General features: G+C 46.8%; 1 protein-coding gene across 1 annotated transcript in view; it reads right to left on the minus strand.

Annotated features, from left to right (window-relative positions):
* IA-2 (tyrosine phosphatase IA-2) overlaps window positions 1-14,032 on the minus strand; it is a 528,690-nt gene that overhangs the window by 323,446 nt on the left and 191,212 nt on the right. Inside the window, exons 10-11 of the mRNA XM_077657849.1 lie at window positions 7,536-7,689; window positions 675-761 (exon numbers count right to left, since the gene is read on the minus strand). Of these exons, the coding sequence (XP_077513975.1) occupies window positions 675-761; window positions 7,536-7,689 (241 nt within the window). The remainder of the gene's footprint in view (window positions 1-674; window positions 762-7,535; window positions 7,690-14,032) is intronic.

Consider the following 14,032-nt stretch of genomic DNA (forward strand, 5'->3'; position numbering starts at 1 on the left):
GTTTTATCACGCCTATAAAGCTTCCTTTCAGTGAATAAAAGTTCAGTTGATAGTCTGCGCTTGTGTTGTGTCTCCTCGTTCGCTTTTGTCCTCGTTTTTTTTTTTTGCGCTATCAAGTATGAATCCACACCAACTAGCCCAACTTTCTGTTCTTATTAACTTCTCCGCAGTTTGTCCTTCTATTGACTGCGTACAAGAATGATAGAAATGAACTATAAGAACATCGTCAATATTTCGATAGGGGAAAGCCTGATGTGTCGGTTCGGAGTACCGTGTAGAGTAGCGGTGAAGAGTAGGATTCAGAGAAGCGTGGAGTCAATGACGGCTGAATTTAGCAACTGTTAGGCGCTGCTCGGCAATGAATGTAACAACCTCCAGCAGTTGTTCACCGGAACGCTCCCGCTAACTCTTCTCTAGTTGCAGAAAAACATGAACTTCGGATTTAATTTATTTTCTACTTCTGTAAAAGCGTGAAATGACAGAGCCCAAGCATAAGAGACGACGCAAGGCGCCTTTCAGTCTTGCTTCTTCTTTGTTGCTCCGCGGTGTTACGCAAGTATCGCTTAACCAACGCACTTAACATTACGAGGTAGACATTTACATACGCTGCGCCAAGCACTGCCTTCAGCTATGAGAATAAAAGACTCGCATGTGAGCCTGAAAGTGGTACTCACCGAACATTAGAGAGTGTACCGGAAGGAAGCAGAAGGGCTCGCTGCAGCGCAGACACCAGCCTGTCGGCATCGTCTTGAGACGCAGGGCTGCAGGGGATATGAGAAGCCCACACGAGGGTGTTTGAATTCAGTCGCTTAGCGGAAAGTAAAACAAAAAGCAGTGGAAAGAAAATAACGCCATGCAAGGGTGGGGTTTTTATTTCCAGATTGAGACACGAGTCAAGTTGACCGATTTTTAGCCAATCTCGCTCACTGTGTGCGCTAAATTCGCGTATTCATATCACAAGAGAACAAAAATGGCACTTCGTGGTTTTGCAACCCTTCTGTGAGAAAGAGTATACAAGACGCTGTGCGAACGGAATGCAAGAAGGGTTACGAATTCCGGCTGCCTATCCTGAAGACGCATAAACTTCGACTATTCCGGGAATAGTTTAAAGGTCAGCCGAACCTTTTCCTGAACTGCGGCACCGTGCTCTCGATGTCTTTTTACGAACGCGCAAACACACGCCGAGTAAGGCACTTGCATCTGAAGCGTCCCATAAGTGTTTGCCTTTTTCCTATTCAGGTTAACAGCTGCCATCCAGGCCAGTGAGCAGGAATACCGGCCACCTTTTTAATCCCCTCAATTCGCGATATCCCCCCCAAAATTCAAAGGGCACCCAAAATACTTGTTCTATCTAGCACTTCATTCTCTTCGGATTCGCGTCTTCCTTTTTTTTTTCTCCCCTTGACTTTGTGTCAAAGCCGTGCCTTAGCATGCGGGACCAGGCCACGAAGTCCCGCATCGCCTCCAGCACGCGCGCGCCACTGTTGGCACCGGCGCGCTCTAATGCTGCGCACGATCCACGGACAAGCTCGCGCGGTCCGCGCGACCGTGCAAACAACAACTGCCCGAGGAGGAGCAGGAAGAGGTGAATGAGGAGGAGGGAGCAAGAAAGAGCGACAAGCGAGCCGTAAGGGGGGCTCCATCGAGCCGTGCGCCAAGCGGGCCCGCCCGCACACGCAGAGTCGCCGGACAGCACAGCGGGGTCGCTCGCGGCACTGCGGCATGTATACATACATTGATGCCTGCAAGTTTGATAGAGCCCGGCGTCGGCTGGTCAGACATCAAAGGCTGTTCCATGCGGCACTACGACGACCCGCTTAAAATCGCCCCTGCAAGTTTGATGCGGAAGATGAGTGCATCCCCGTTCGAGCGCACTGCGCTGCGGGGCATCTCGCGCGGATGTACGCCCGGATGCGGGACGGGGAGGGAGGTGTCGCATGGATGGGACTTTGCGGATGTTGAAGGCCTGCGCGCAAAGACCGCATCCACGGTTCCGGCGCTGCGCTGCCTTGGAATGCACGAACGCCCGCGAGAATCGAGTGTCGACATCTATGTATATAAAGGGCGAAGCGACCTCAAACAGCGGGCTCTCGCATCTGTCAGGGCGAAAAAAAGAGGCAAGACACTAAATTATTGGGACGACACGAGGGTCGCCCCTCTAGAAGAAGGTAGAGCGGATTTGTGTTTGGAGGAACGATAGGACTTTTACCGGTTTAAGCGTGTTGCGTTGCTCGGAAAACAGTCAGTGAGCGCGCAAAACAAGCCGAACTTGGGCAGTACGACACGGTATAAAAAAGCTGGTTCCAGGCGCTTTTGATGTTATCACCCACGTAAACATAAATAAATTTTAGACTCGAGATAGAGTACGCGATTACGAAGGAGTGTACGCAGAGTACAGGACTACACAAGAGTGTACACCCAGCCAATACTTCAACGGCATCAGCCGAGTGTCGAACAAACAGCCATACATTGCCCTGTCACAAAACGGAGTGGCAAACTAGAGTGAAAACGGCAAGCACTTTTTAGGCATATGTGCGCATTCTCGGCTGTTTCGCCGTCTCACTTCGTCACCCATTGCTGTACGAACATTTGTTCCACACTCGTGGGACACTATTAATTAACTGTCCGGGAGTACAGCGATTACGTAAACACTGCACTATGGAAATAAAACGCGAAACTGCTCCTCTATTTACAGGTAACACGCCAGCTCAACCAGATTGTCTGAGACGTCCGAAAACCACGAAATTGAATTTGCACCTCTTAGAAGGGCACTTACGCGTACAGATTTGGCTGCCTAATGCTTAGAATCCTAACGAGAGCGCGATTACTTAGAGAGAAGGCTGTGTTCAAGTGCTCCCATTTCCAGATTTATTTAAAGCTCTGAGTTAGCTAACGCAATAAATCCGGAACGGCCCCTCCGCTACTTTTAATAGGCTCAAACGTACCACCGTCGTAGCACTAGTTCAGAGACTGCCAAGGTCGATCAAATAAGCTGATATGAATTTAGAAACTGGACAAGTCCGCCAGGTTGCGTACCGCTCTTTCCACGTGAGGATTTCGCAATAAAGCACGATTTCTGTTTCAGTGGCATTAAAGGAAATATGCGTACTGTATCTTTCATATCACCTGTAGCACCCTAATTATCGAATGTACACCGACGACCCCGGCATTTCGGTGGAGGCGAAACGCAAAAGGTGCCCGTGTGCTGTTCAATATCAGTGCACGTTAAGAACACCAGTTGGTCGAAATTATTCCGAAGCCGTCCACTACATCGCCTCTTTGTTTTTCACGCCCACCTTCCTCCCTTCCCTGATGGCGCGATTGAGTTGAGGTGTCCACTGAGAAGTGAGTCAATTACTGCGCCATTTACTTTCCTAAAAACCACTATTAAGGCACACCGGCATTGCGACCACCCGCAAACCTCCTCACATTGGATGCTAGGATACACTGCACTGCGGCGCTTCTTAGCAGAAAGAGTTGTATACTTAGCGACTTCTGTATCAAAAATCGTTTACGCTCATTTTTCAGGATTCGGGGCCTTTTTTCAGGCCTTGTATGTGTGTGTGTGCGCGCGCGCGCGCGCGAGTGAGTGTGGGTGTGTGTGTGCGTGTGTGTGCGTGCGTGCGTGAGCGCGCGAGAGCGTGCGCGCGTGTGTGTGCGCGCGTCCAACTATCACAATGCGCCGGTAGAGGAAATGAAAGTGTAGCTTCACGAACCTGTGTGTCATTGTGGTGGGTGATGAACTTACCCCGAACACAAGTCGGGCAAGTCGTTTCCTTGACCTGCAGGCGAGAAGTGTCGACGAGAGCTTTTGCGCCCGCATAGAACGACGGAAGTCTGGTTCAGCGTAGTTTGTAGTACATATTAGCAAAACTAGTGTAAAATCTGAAGCAGCGGTCTGCCAAAGTGATCAGTGTGGAAGCTCATCTACGATGGAGATGCTGCGGACTGCTTGGATTTTAATACAGTTGGCTTTTCACATCCCTCCAGCTTCCTGTACTCAGCTTCTTGGGACAACTTTATTACGAAAACACGCACAATTGTTATTAATGCATTTTTTATCTACTGCAGACGCTGATATCATTTCTTGGGAACGTTTAGAGATTTTATGGTTACGAAAAGCCAAACTCAATGCTAATGATTGTCGGTAGGATTTTAATATTTCTTAAACTAAGGACAAATGTGTACTTTTATTCTTTTACTATTTAAGCAAATCAGAAACCTGAATCGCAGTTGTGTAAATTGAATCGCGTTGGCACCTTGAGCCGCTGGAAAAATATTGCCTGCGAGAAAATTTTGGTATGACAATAGAACAGAGTCAGTAGGGTGTATATAGCCAACTTTGTTAGGATCCATGTAATTTACCATACCTTTGGGCTAATATGGGGTGGGATTGATCGAATGGAGCTCCTGACTGGCACCTAGTGCTTTAGTATGAAACTTGATGTCTTCTAGGCGGCACCACGGCTGTCGCGGAGATGGAAGTGCGACATATACATACGTCAGCCCTCTAACAAACAAATTTTTAAGCCTACCAAACAAAAAAATCCTGTCATATTATGCCAGCTTCTGTATGCATGTTAAAAACTAAGTGCTGAAATAAGAGAAATCGGTTTGTCGCTAATTAGCAACGAGCAGCATTTCAGTTCATTTTGTGCAAGCAGTCCGAGTTGAGTGGAAGACCAACTCGATGGCCTTTATCCGTAATAAATGTCGTACAAGTTGTTCCTGCTTTGAAAGAGGTGCAGATTCTATTTGTATCGACGGAGATCTATCCGGCCGTATAAGTGCAAAACGCTTTCTTCTTGTTATCTGGCACTGCAACGATTTCGGGACAGCCTGCTCTTGTCATTTACTGCGGAGTCAGCCAAGGTGGCACAATGCGAAAATGCACGCGCCTGTCTGTTTACAGACTCGGCGCTTGAAGCTTTCACCCTCCTGAAGCGCCACCCACCAGAGCAACCTGCCCGCCGCACCACCCTAGATTGTAGGCTTGCCCCCCGCCACCCTCGATCCAAAGGCCTCACCACACCGCCGCTTACCTTCACCATCAGCGGCGCCATACACAACGTCTCCATTCAGCGCTACCCCCCCCCCCCCCCCCCCCACCATCCCTCCTCCTAGCAGGAGAGTGCCCACCCAGCACCGTATTCTCGACCCACAATCCAGCCCTCTTCACTTTGTAGAAAAATTCGGCCGCTTGTGTGAAGCCTCGGCATAGATTACAAACATTTATTAGAGTAATAGCATCAAAGTAATCATCGAGGGAAAATGCAACCGCTATCACGAAACTGTCAAATCATATATCTGATCGTGCCGTGATATTTTTACATACTCTTCTCCACTGTTCCGACGAACAAACTAGGATTTTCGTTGACTTTTGCCACCGTACTCCCTATGAACATCGCGGCTAGCTATTTTAAACAATTGGTTCCTTCATAAAACATACGAGGAGCATGTGTCATCATCGTCGTCGTCACTCCTGCTGCAACTCAAGATATAAGAAAGCGAGGAATATATTGCTAGAAGTACGAACACGATTTCGGAAAAAAAAAACATTTCTCTTGGTCTCCAAAATTGCCGTTATCTTTTGCGACGATTGTAAGCTCCACTCGATGCGAAAGGAAAGGCAAGAGTGAGATGTAGAAAATATAAAAGAGCAGTGAAATAACAGTGTAGTAGAGTGGTGCAAAATTCTCTTGAAATGGTCGTTTTTATTTTCTTTTAATGCGTTAGCATTAGAGCTCCCATTATTGCAAAAGGGGTCCCGTACGTGTTGGCATTGGTGCGTGAAGTTTCTCTTGGCCCGGGGAAATGTGGAGAGAGCAAAATCTCTCTCTTTATTTTCAGGGGAAAGGGAAAGTGGGAGGGAAGGGGAAAAGAGGTTGGGGAGGGACGGGTGGTGAGAGCACTCTTCAGCCGCCATTCAGAGCCAAGGAATGGAGAGCGTGTAGAGCGGCTATGGCCTGTCAAGAGGGCACCTTTTGTGCTCGGGACTCTTTAGTGTCCATTAGGTTGTTTCACGAGGAAACTGAGAATAAAACTTCAACTTCATGACGGTGATTTATTTATTTATTTATTTATTTATTTATTTATTTATTTATTTATTTATTTATTTATTTATTTATTTATGTGTTTATTTGGTAATGTCACTCACTCGCGCGATCTGAGCCCGTCAATCAGCGGATTCTTCGTCTGTGGTGGTGGGGGGGGGGGGGGGGGGTAACAATAATGCTAAAACATACTCTGCCGTATGAATCGCATTGATCACCCGGAATTTTCTTTTTTGTTCTAGACAAGCGAACTGGGGCTCCCTTACTTTATTAAAGCACTTTTTTCGCGCAGCAATTTCACGATATTTTCTTACAAAAAACGTGTTATTTAGCTCATTGGAGTCTAAACGTCTTGTGGTACACGTAATTGTCAACGAAAAAGCGGCGATTCTCTGGTCGAATGGGTTTCAATATATTTCTTGAACGGGCAAAATTTGGCAGAAATGACCCATGTCGCAAATTTTCGACTAACCAGAAATTAACAGATCATTCGCCAAGGGCCCAGAGAGAGTAAACAAATGTTTAAGAAAGTTATTTCTACCCATGTTTACCGAAAAACTTATCGCAAATTTAGAGACAAAATGTCGATAAACGCTGGCTGGAAGTCACCTATTCGCGCCATTTTTTCCCCCTCAGACCGCTTCCTCATGTGGGCGCCAAATGACTCAAAGTGCTTGCGACTGGAAACATACTGACGTCGAAACTTTGTATGCAAGCGTCGTGCAGAAGTGAGTACAGGGTATGCAATCTGAACGTCGCGTACTCGTGACACTTGGCGTTAGATGTCTAATGATCAGTTCTTTCGAGAATTGTACACGTGAATCCTTGGTGTGGGCGTCTTTGTTCACACGTGCGGTGGGCTTGGCTCAGCATTAGCGCAAGCAGATCATCCACACTTCTATGGCACGAATGGAAATCATCACCGGCCTTCACAAGAGGATCCGCAACCGCAGCTTCACAGAGCTGCGACAATGCTTTAGTTTTCTCAGTTGAGTGGTACATTCTAAACGCCAAAGAAGTAGAAAGGAAGTAGGCTATCCTCCAGCCCACTCTCTTTATGGAGCAAGGGAATGCCGTACACTCCCTAGCGTAGAGTTTCATAGCTTAATTACGCAATACTGGCGTTGGCAACGTAAACAAATTCTCATTTCAAAACATGTGAAGTTCTAGCAGTTTTGAAAATTTTAACCAAGGTTTCAGTATCCTCACTAACTCCGGTGCCGCGTTTAAAGGCCTCCCTTCGTCGCTAACTGCTTCAAGTTATTATGCTTTGCAGTAGGAATATACCGGGCCCATAGCGAAAAGTAAGTATCCTGTAAAAGCTTATTTGTGTTTAGAGTGTAACGCAAGCGCAGAATAGGGCTAATGCAGTAGCGAGAATCAGATGCGAAACACAGTGCCCTGAGCTTGGATGCCCACGCGTAAACTAACCTCCGCGTTACACTTCTCCTTTGTTCATTAATCCTTTCACCGAAAACTTACGCTTCGTTAAGCACGATGTAAGCGCTGTTGGAGTCCAGCGCCGAGTAGAAGCCGTCCGGTGCGGGCGCTGCGTCGAACGTCCCTCGGTAGCTGTGCTCGAGCAACTCCTTGGAGCCGGTCGGAGGAAGGCCGTGTCGCTTCCCGTTCGCTTGACCTGCGGGTAGAAACGATAAACGATATCACTTCGCGGAAATGTGTTAGACATATAATAGAAATATAGCGGACACGACGTTGCTTTACGAGGCGAAAATGGAGGCGTGCAGAATAAGGCTTAGTTGTTGCAAAAATTTATCCTCCTACAAGGCACGGGCGGAACAGCGAACGATTGATTTCAATGAACCCATCAAATGTGACTTGCAGTGAATTATTGCGCGTGACGTTGTCAGTTGGTCGAGAGCACGGATTTTAGATCAGTTTGCTCAAAATAGCCGGCTTGAGTTCCTCAACATCTGCAGCAGCAGCCTAATTACTTCCAGTGTAGACAAGGCCTCTCTCTTTCTCTTTGACTTTTAATTAACCCTGTCCTACGCCAGCCGCGGCCACATTATGCCTGCAGAGTTTCTAGCCACATCGCCCACCTGAATCTCCGCCGCTAATGCTGCATTTGCACTTTCTTGGAATCCAGTTTTTTACTCTCAAGTACATTGCACTTAAACTAGCAGCCAACGAGGGACACCACGCAGCAAGGAGACACGACATGAGGCTGACTGACAAGTTAAGTTGTTTGCCGTTAGTCAAGTTGTTAGCCAAGGGAAGTTGTTAGTCAAGTTGTAAGTCAGCCACGTGTGGTGTCGCCTTGCTCTGTGGTGTCCCTCATTAGCTGCTATGTTAACTGCAAAATGAACCAACTGGCACAGATACAGATTACTCTCAAGGACCATCGGTTATCTTGCCTTCGCGTTGCATGCCTTGCACATGCCCATTTCTTCAATTTAAGCAGTATATCACTAACGCACATTTCTTCCCTGACCAACTCAGCTCTCTTCCTACCTTTTAAGATGCGCCTATCATTCAACTTTTCATAGATCGCCGTACTGTCTTCAAGAACGTTATAAATGAATGGCTGGTGTGGAGCGTCATGCAAAGTCGAACTGGTTACGCAAACTATAGCAGAAAGTTGGGCGAGCTGCTTAGTATGCATGGCAGAAAAAGCGTGCTTGTCCTTGTGGTTCCTCGTCCTGTCGTCTTCACGCGCTTCTTCCGCCATGCATGGAAAGAGGTTCAAGTGCGTTCTGTCTGGGTAGTTGAGAACATGCGCAGAGCGCTCGCGTTACCAGTTGATCTGTGGTATACCCGCGCGTGCGCAAGACTCTCCGATAGTCAATATGGCGACAAGGAGTGAGCTCGTTTCGCAAAAGCCCGTATCGTCACCCGGTTATTTCGCCATCACGTTCCTCGAGCTTCGGTACACGGGCAAGAAACTGGGCGTCCGGTAGCCCCTGTGTTTGGAAAGAGGGTGGCGACGTTTTCGAAAATGCTCGCAATTAAAAGACGTACAGCTCCAAGAGCGTTGAAGTACCACTGTCAAGAGGGCTTTAAAACACTTGCCGCTAGAAATCGCCGAGACAAGACAGCTTATCCAGTCAAACAAAACTTGCAAACCGCTGTCTGAGAGAACGAAACTGAAGAAAACTGATGAGAACAAACTGAATTGGCTTCTTACTGATGATACTGGTGACTTAATTGGCATTAAATCCCCGACGGCTGCCTCTTCAGGGCAAGTTCTTGAAATGCAAATAACATGTAGTGGTAATTTGTGGCGACTTTAGACGCAACTGTGTCGGCATCAAGCTGGTATAGGTTTGTCTCCACGTCAACTTCTCTTTGAAGACATATCGCATTGCTATAGTTTGAGCGAGCTCCTGCTCGTCACAGCCGTTTGAGTGATATAATACGCATCTTGTTCGCCCCCTGGCGAACCGCACCGTTTAAAAGACGCTACTTATGCCAGACGGATGGCATTGAGGTGGATGTTGACTATCATATCCATGCTTCGACAGTGGGTATCGCGCTTCACTAATTTTCATTATTAGGTTATATGCTCTCCAGAATAAAGAGCGGAAAGAGAGCGCTGGCTTCTCTGAAGAGAACTGAGGTGATACTCGGCTCTCTCCCGGACATTTTCTTTTTTTCAAAAGAGGACACCGGGAAATTCGAAGCGATATCTCTGTAGCTTAGAAAGTGCTCAACCTCAACTTCCCGTCGACATGTCGATCGTAACAGATCGGCGAGAAAGGAGAGCCAATATTCGTATCTTTACTCGCTACGTGAAGTCAACCTCTCCCGCTAAAATAGCGTGTTTTCGAAGCCGCCATCTTGCATTTTTTCTTAACTGACACGTCATTAACTTCATCTGGCAGGCCCCGTAAATAATACTGACAATTCAGCTTCTTCGTACGACTCAGTTACAGCCACAACCGACATCATATGGCGAGTAAACGTGCATAAAGCAAAGAAGGAACCTAGCAAAGTCGTGTGTAAGGTCCATAAAATATGCAGCGTTTTAAAAAGCCCATGCCAACACTGAACGCTTGTCGTCGTGATTAGCTCGACGAAAAACAAAAGCTTGATTATCACGGGATGATGAAACGCAAAATTTGGTGCCTTCATTGAGGCAAGCTGACATCTCTGAACATTAATAAGGCTTTTCTGCAAACTATAAGTATATCAAACTACGAGCGCGATATTTACTTTCTGACCTGTCATTAGCCAGAAAGAGCAATAGCCCTTTGCTTGCTCATTTCCTGCTGAATAGAAGCCAGCAAAAGGCATGTGTGATGGCAAAGTGTAAAAGCAATAGTGCCCCTTTCTTCGCTTTTGAACCGTACTCGTTCTATTAGCTTCTGGTAATTTCCATTCGAAACACTAATTGCCAGTTTGCCACTCATAAAGTTTTTGCATTTTCATGTGAACAAAATAAAGAACCTAGAACAACGAGGCGTGAATGAGATGTGAGGAAAGAAAATGCGATGAAAATCGGTTTGGAAATATTACAACGTTAACGCATTCCTCTCTGTTTACTGAGTGTAAGCTGGCCGTTACCGCTATACCATTATTAAAAAACCGGCGAACCTAACTGAGGTACCCCAGAGCAGTAAGGTTGCAAAGCTACAGCGAATAACATTTTACATGAAAAAATGTTTTTAAGCACCTAACCGGTTAGTGTTAACAATAGTAAAAATCCATATATAACAATTTGTCCCTCTCATTGCTATCGACTCAACGAAAAGAATATCAAAAACATAACCTCAGAAATGCCTCAATAATTGCACAGCACTGAACAATTCTAAACAGTAGCGCACAGTATTGCATAGTATCCTTCATTACTGAAGGCACTGCACGGAACAAGGAGACAGCCACCGCAAATCCGACGCCTAGAGATATTGCTATGTAGGGGCTCAAACTTGGCGAAACTCTGCCACGTAGAAATGACGAATACAGAGGCGAAAAGCCGGAAGGAGAGCCAAGGGGTTCCTACAAATTTCCTGACTTTCCCCGCTCAGTGCATTTCTTGTCGCGGTGCTACTGCCAGTTTCTACGCTTCGTTCTATCCCGCAAGGAAACAGGAACGGCTCCGAGCGACGCCCCGCGAACACAAACCCCCTGCCCGGACACCCAGAGCAGCACACTAACCTCCGCTCCCTCGCCTTCGTTTTCGCCCTCCCGCTGTTTGTGATTAGGTTCATTAGCGAACAGCAGCTGCTTGGCGGAGGCCGAATTTGCCAATGAACGAACTGCGGCATCCTCCCAACCTCGATGCTGCCTCGGCTGCACCGGCGGAGGCTCACAATAAGACGCTGTCCTGCAACGTCGGCGGGTGCCCGAAGACGGACCGCATACGTCTCCATTTCCGCAGCAGCAGCGGTCCAAACAGCACGATCCAATTGACTGGCGACGGTGCGGCTGCGAGGCAGGGTGCGCGTCCGCAGCCAACCAGTGGTTCGATGGTGCAACGACCGCACCAGATCTGTCTCGGAGTGGTGGGGGGCGGTGTCGACGATAGAACAACGTAGTCGGGGTAGTACGTGGCGAGTACTCCACTCATCGCGACCTCGGTGCGGTTGACCTCCCTTGGAGCGTGCGCGAGTGAAAAGAGTGGCTATAATAATTGAGGCGATGCGCGTTTACGATTTGCGTCAAATGAGAATACCAAAAGGATGGAGCGATATAATAAAATCACACCGGCGTTATCCACGAACGCCGCATTTGAGTGCAATTGCGCAAAGACAGGTTAGGAAGACGCAGGCTCCCTCTGGATATTTTAAGTAGTAATGCTAGTGGCGAAAAATTAAACAGCGCGCATCGAATAAAGATTTTGTGCGCGCGTGCGTGCTTGCGTGTGTGCGTGTGTGCTTGTCGGTGTCTTTGTGCGTGCGCGCGCGTATGTGTGTTGGGGGGGAATGAAGGGGGCTGGTGGTTGTTTAGTTTTCTTTCTCACTACATAACGTATGCTAGTCTGGTGCTCTTGTTAGCTTTCTTAAGAACCAACTTTCTTAGCGCTTGACTTTGGGCGAGCTACATCACGAAGAACATAAATGCGTTTTTCAGAGAGAAATTTTTGAGGTGTTGGAAGACGTTAGGAGAAAAGAGAATGTGTGGCAAGTTCCTCCCTGTTAGTGAGCATCTGAACCGTAACGTGAGGGGAGAGATAAATAGTATGGCGGAGGCAAGAGAAAGAAATAAGGTGCACCCTATACACGATGCAGGCAACACCTACATGAATATTGCTAGAACATTCGAGCAAGGACTCACCTAGATAGGGCATGCTGGGGCAGGCACGAGCCATTCATACTCGTGATCGTGGTGTCGCAACTCGCCGCACAGGTGCACATTACGTACTCACCTTTAATCGTTAAAATAAGCGTTTCCGCCTAACCTTCTTGTTATTGCAAAAAATACAACTAAATATTAACCAGAAGCAACATCTTGCTTACTCAGAAAACAAGAATGCTGCAGTGGTTGCGTCTGTCACAAAAAGCTAATTTGAACGAAGATCTTTAACACTGCACTTAGGTCCTTTGCACGATCTACGCAATAAAGTAATTAGATATGCAAATCAAGGAGGACAAAACGTGCGGACGGAGGGTCCTTCGAATCACGAGATAAACTGATGTGTGGTTCAAGAAAAAACACACACGTAGAAACAATACTTGCCACTCATTGCTAAAACAGTCTCAACGCAAACCGCTTCGAAATTGGGCGACCAAGGCCTAAACCTGACAAATACAAAGCAGCGGAAAGAATAACATGCACTTAACTCTTAGCAAAGCCTTGTATAATAAAAATCAAGCGGGAAAGTAACAGCTGACATGCAATTTTCTGCGAAAAACTTTGAGGTACTGGAAGAAAAAGGAAAAGACAGGAAGGGGGAGGCAGGGACGTGGGATGGACTGAAGTTCTTACTGTGCCATTTTGCTTCTTAGGCTCGCCCCACAACACGTCGCATAATACCTGCCATTAAGAATGACAGTTTTCGCGAGATAAACGCTCATCGAGTGTAAATCTTTAGTTTTCATTCGCTATATAACTGACAGATAAAATTATGTTATTACTGGAGTGTAACCTACTCTATTTTGCTCAGGTGTTTCAGAATGGGGGCCAGTAGCATAGTTCCAAGGTGAAACCCAATAGTCTCACAGTACGACAGTCATGAGTCTGTCTGGTCTTTAAGACTTACGACACTCAGGCACGAGGCAAGAACGGTGTGTAGTAATTCAAACCTTGACAGGAATTGCGCTGAGGACTGGCCAGAGAAAGCTACTATAGATGGCGCTAGTGCACCAAAAAAAGACCGAGTAGGTCGTCGACGTAAGGGCTGTCACAACTGTGTCAGTAGACCTGCACCCCAATATCACAATAATCTTCGCTTCAATCATGATGTCATTGTTTTCACGGTGACTTTTCTTTGGCAGCACATGGTCCTTGACATTAATATGTCGTTATTCACACTGATATCTTGCAGATCTACAGATAAACTAAATCATCGTCAGATCATCAATAATTTAAATAAATTTCGCAGCACAAATAATTGCGATAGCAATAAAAGCTTCATCGGGAAAAAAGTGTGTCGTCGATTATAAAGTTTGGCCATCGCCTGAAGAGAAGTGACGTCACAGGACCGGATAGTTCGCATTTGCTGAACCAACGTGACGTCACGAGAGCGCGCAATTCTCATTGGCTGGAGGAAAGCGACTTCACCAGAGAGTAAGTAACGTCATTTCCCGTAAAGGCATCAACAGCTGTTAATATTATCGCATTGCCAACACACAGTGTAATTAAGCGTCCCTGAGAATTTATCTTGCTCTTTCTAAACATCGATAGAAGCCAACATAGGTGAGAAGAGGTAAAAGAAATCTCATAAGATCAATTTTTTTCCTACACCTAAGTCGGGCATTGCACCTTTTAGCGCCGTCATAAAAGGTAGGAGCTCTTTTTTAGGTAGGCAACATCTCCGTCGTATGAGCTCGATGTCTGCTGCCCAGGCGACACGAAACACT

This window comes from Amblyomma americanum, chromosome 3 (assembly GCF_052857255.1).
Source record: "Amblyomma americanum isolate KBUSLIRL-KWMA chromosome 3, ASM5285725v1, whole genome shotgun sequence".
NCBI classification, from domain to species: domain Eukaryota; kingdom Metazoa; phylum Arthropoda; class Arachnida; order Ixodida; family Ixodidae; genus Amblyomma; species Amblyomma americanum.